Source organism: Arachis ipaensis, chromosome B09 (assembly GCF_000816755.2).
Source record: "Arachis ipaensis cultivar K30076 chromosome B09, Araip1.1, whole genome shotgun sequence".
NCBI classification, from domain to species: domain Eukaryota; kingdom Viridiplantae; phylum Streptophyta; class Magnoliopsida; order Fabales; family Fabaceae; genus Arachis; species Arachis ipaensis.
The window spans coordinates 4,672,488-4,674,847 of NC_029793.2; the positions used below are offsets into that span (position 1 = coordinate 4,672,488).

Below are 2,360 nucleotides of genomic sequence, written 5' to 3' on the forward strand. Positions count from 1 at the left end.
AAAATAATAATCAACCAAATTAATTCATGAGAGGAATTCCCTCTGAAATTGTACAAACAACTTCATATGGAAATTGAAGTGGATCCCTTATAAGGAAGGAGACAAAAATATGAAGGAAAAAATCCTAACCACTTCAAAACAACCACAATTTCTATAAATACATAAGTCAATTAATAAATGTGTAAACAACCAATAAGGAAGAATAGAAACAAAATCAATCAATAAGATTCTCTATCCTTACCACTTTCTTCTCTCTTATAAGAAGACAAAGTCCTCTGGAAATTAGTAGATTGCTTCTTAATCTAAATGCTGTTGGTAGAAGACACAAACTCCTCAGCTTCAGCAATCTCAGCATAAAGGGTCCCCAAGAACACACCCAATTCCCTCACCTCAGAATCCAACACTCCACACAACAGATCAAACTCAAGCCCCTTCTCAGCACATTCCATGTCCATTACCATTCCATCAATGCCATTTTTTTCCAAAATCATTGTCTCCAATTCACACTCAAGGGTCTCCAAGTTCATCACAAAGATGCCCAAGTTTGTAACTTTCTCTGAGAAACATGCAAGATTCAGCTCCAGCCTCATCAGCATTGTGGAAACAGCAAAATGTAGATCATAATCATCTTCTCCACTCTGAGTATCCATGGTTCTAAAAAAGGAACACTCCAAAACTTGTTGTTCTTCTCCCGGAACCTGAGTTCGAACTCAAAAACCCAATAAAAATGTCAGATTTTGAAGCCACATAGTGAAAATTTGTTGGAAGGGACGAAAATAGAATAAATAAACAAATTGGGAGAAAAATTTGAATGACAAATTTTTAGAACTGAGACTATTGAATGGAGTAGAACTATACCGATTGAAAAGTGCAAGAAACGGGGGGATTCGGAGATAGAAAGTTAGTGGATTTCGATCGAAATCATGAATTTGGAAGATTCACAGTACGGTTAATCCCTACTTGCAAAATCAAAGACAGAAACACGAACACACTGCACTTCTAAAACGCAGCGTTTTGCTTCCGAAAATGTTTTTTTTTCCTCTTTAATTTAGTATACTATACATTTTCGAAAAATAAAAATTGTTTCAAAAAAACGTCAATCTATAATTATTAATTGGTGAATGCTATGGTGCCTTTAAAATTGTACATAACTTATCAAAAAAGACAATAATTAAATAATTAATAAATTTTAAATATTTTACTTTTTACTTTAAATATTTTATTTTTTATTTTAAAAATAAATTAAATAATTTAAACACTATAATAAAAAACACCATAAAACTCAGCTTTATACAATTCTCCCCACAGAATCTCATATATGTTGATAGATGTGTAGATGGAATAATATATGATTATTATGCATCATATATTGTATAGTACTAGCTAGCTCTGATCCCTAGATTTTTGGCATGTGAAGCCACTATGTACGTACTGTGATCTTATCTGAATTTTAATCAATAAATATTATGTGTATAAGTAATAAGTATAACCAACAAGCTAAGGTTAATTTCTACCTTCTAATAAATAGTCAAAATTTTGTATCATTGTACCACTAGCTGGCTAGGCTCATCATATATATTATATATAGTACAAATTTGAATTATTCATTACAAGCTAAGTGTCACAATTTTAGACACACTTTAATATTATTGTGTTGACACATAGACTTATTCAATTTTTTGAATTAAGATAAAATCAGCTTAATCTTCAATATTTAACAAAAAAAAAAAATAAAAAAAGAGACAAAAAAAGTTTTGATAAAAAATTTTAGGGTAAAGTATTAAATTTGTACCTTACGTTTGGGCGTAATCCTGTTTTGGTCCTTAAAGTTTAAAATGTCCTATTTGAATTTAAAATAGTTTCATTTAACTTTAATTTAGTCCTAGCGTGAGGTCAAAGTTAAATAATTAATAAAATATGATCGATAATCTGAAGAATAAGTATAAGTTCCAAAGCACAAAATCAATCATTGATGCATCAATACGTTTATTTATCATTTTCCTTAGTTCTATAAGAAATATTTCATTTAAATTAGAAGAAAAATGATAAACAAATGTATTGATACATCCACGGTTAATTTTATGCCTCTAAAACTTGTACTTGTTATCCAGATTATCAATCTTGCTCTTATACTGCTGTCGTGTAGCACATTCCATTAATTATTTAACTTTAACCTCACCGTGGGACCACATTGAAGCAAAATGAAATTTTTTTGGATTCAAATATGACACTTTAAACCTTAAAAATTAAAACAGAATTACGTCTAAAACGTAAAGACCAATTTAATACTTTACCCAAAACTTTTATTATAAATGACTCTCACACACAACATTAAACATTCATTTTTTTTATAGTTATCT

The 2,360-nt window shown here is 29.7% G+C and overlaps 1 protein-coding gene across 2 annotated transcripts; it reads right to left on the minus strand.

The window, feature by feature from the left end:
- On the minus strand, positions 247 to 1,027 carry LOC107617324 (WPP domain-interacting tail-anchored protein 1-like). 2 transcript variants are annotated; one of them, XM_016319065.2, is made up of 2 exons: positions 859 to 1,027; positions 247 to 709 (listed from the first exon to the last, which is right to left on the minus strand). In XM_016319065.2, exon 2 carries the CDS (start codon positions 648 to 650, stop codon positions 303 to 305), a length of 348 nt encoding a protein of 115 aa, XP_016174551.1. In that variant the 5' UTR covers positions 651 to 709; positions 859 to 1,027; the 3' UTR covers positions 247 to 302. The 2 variants fall into 2 exon arrangements, with proteins under 2 accessions (XP_016174551.1, XP_016174550.1); XM_016319064.2 differs by having other exon boundaries at positions 249 to 698; positions 859 to 1,026.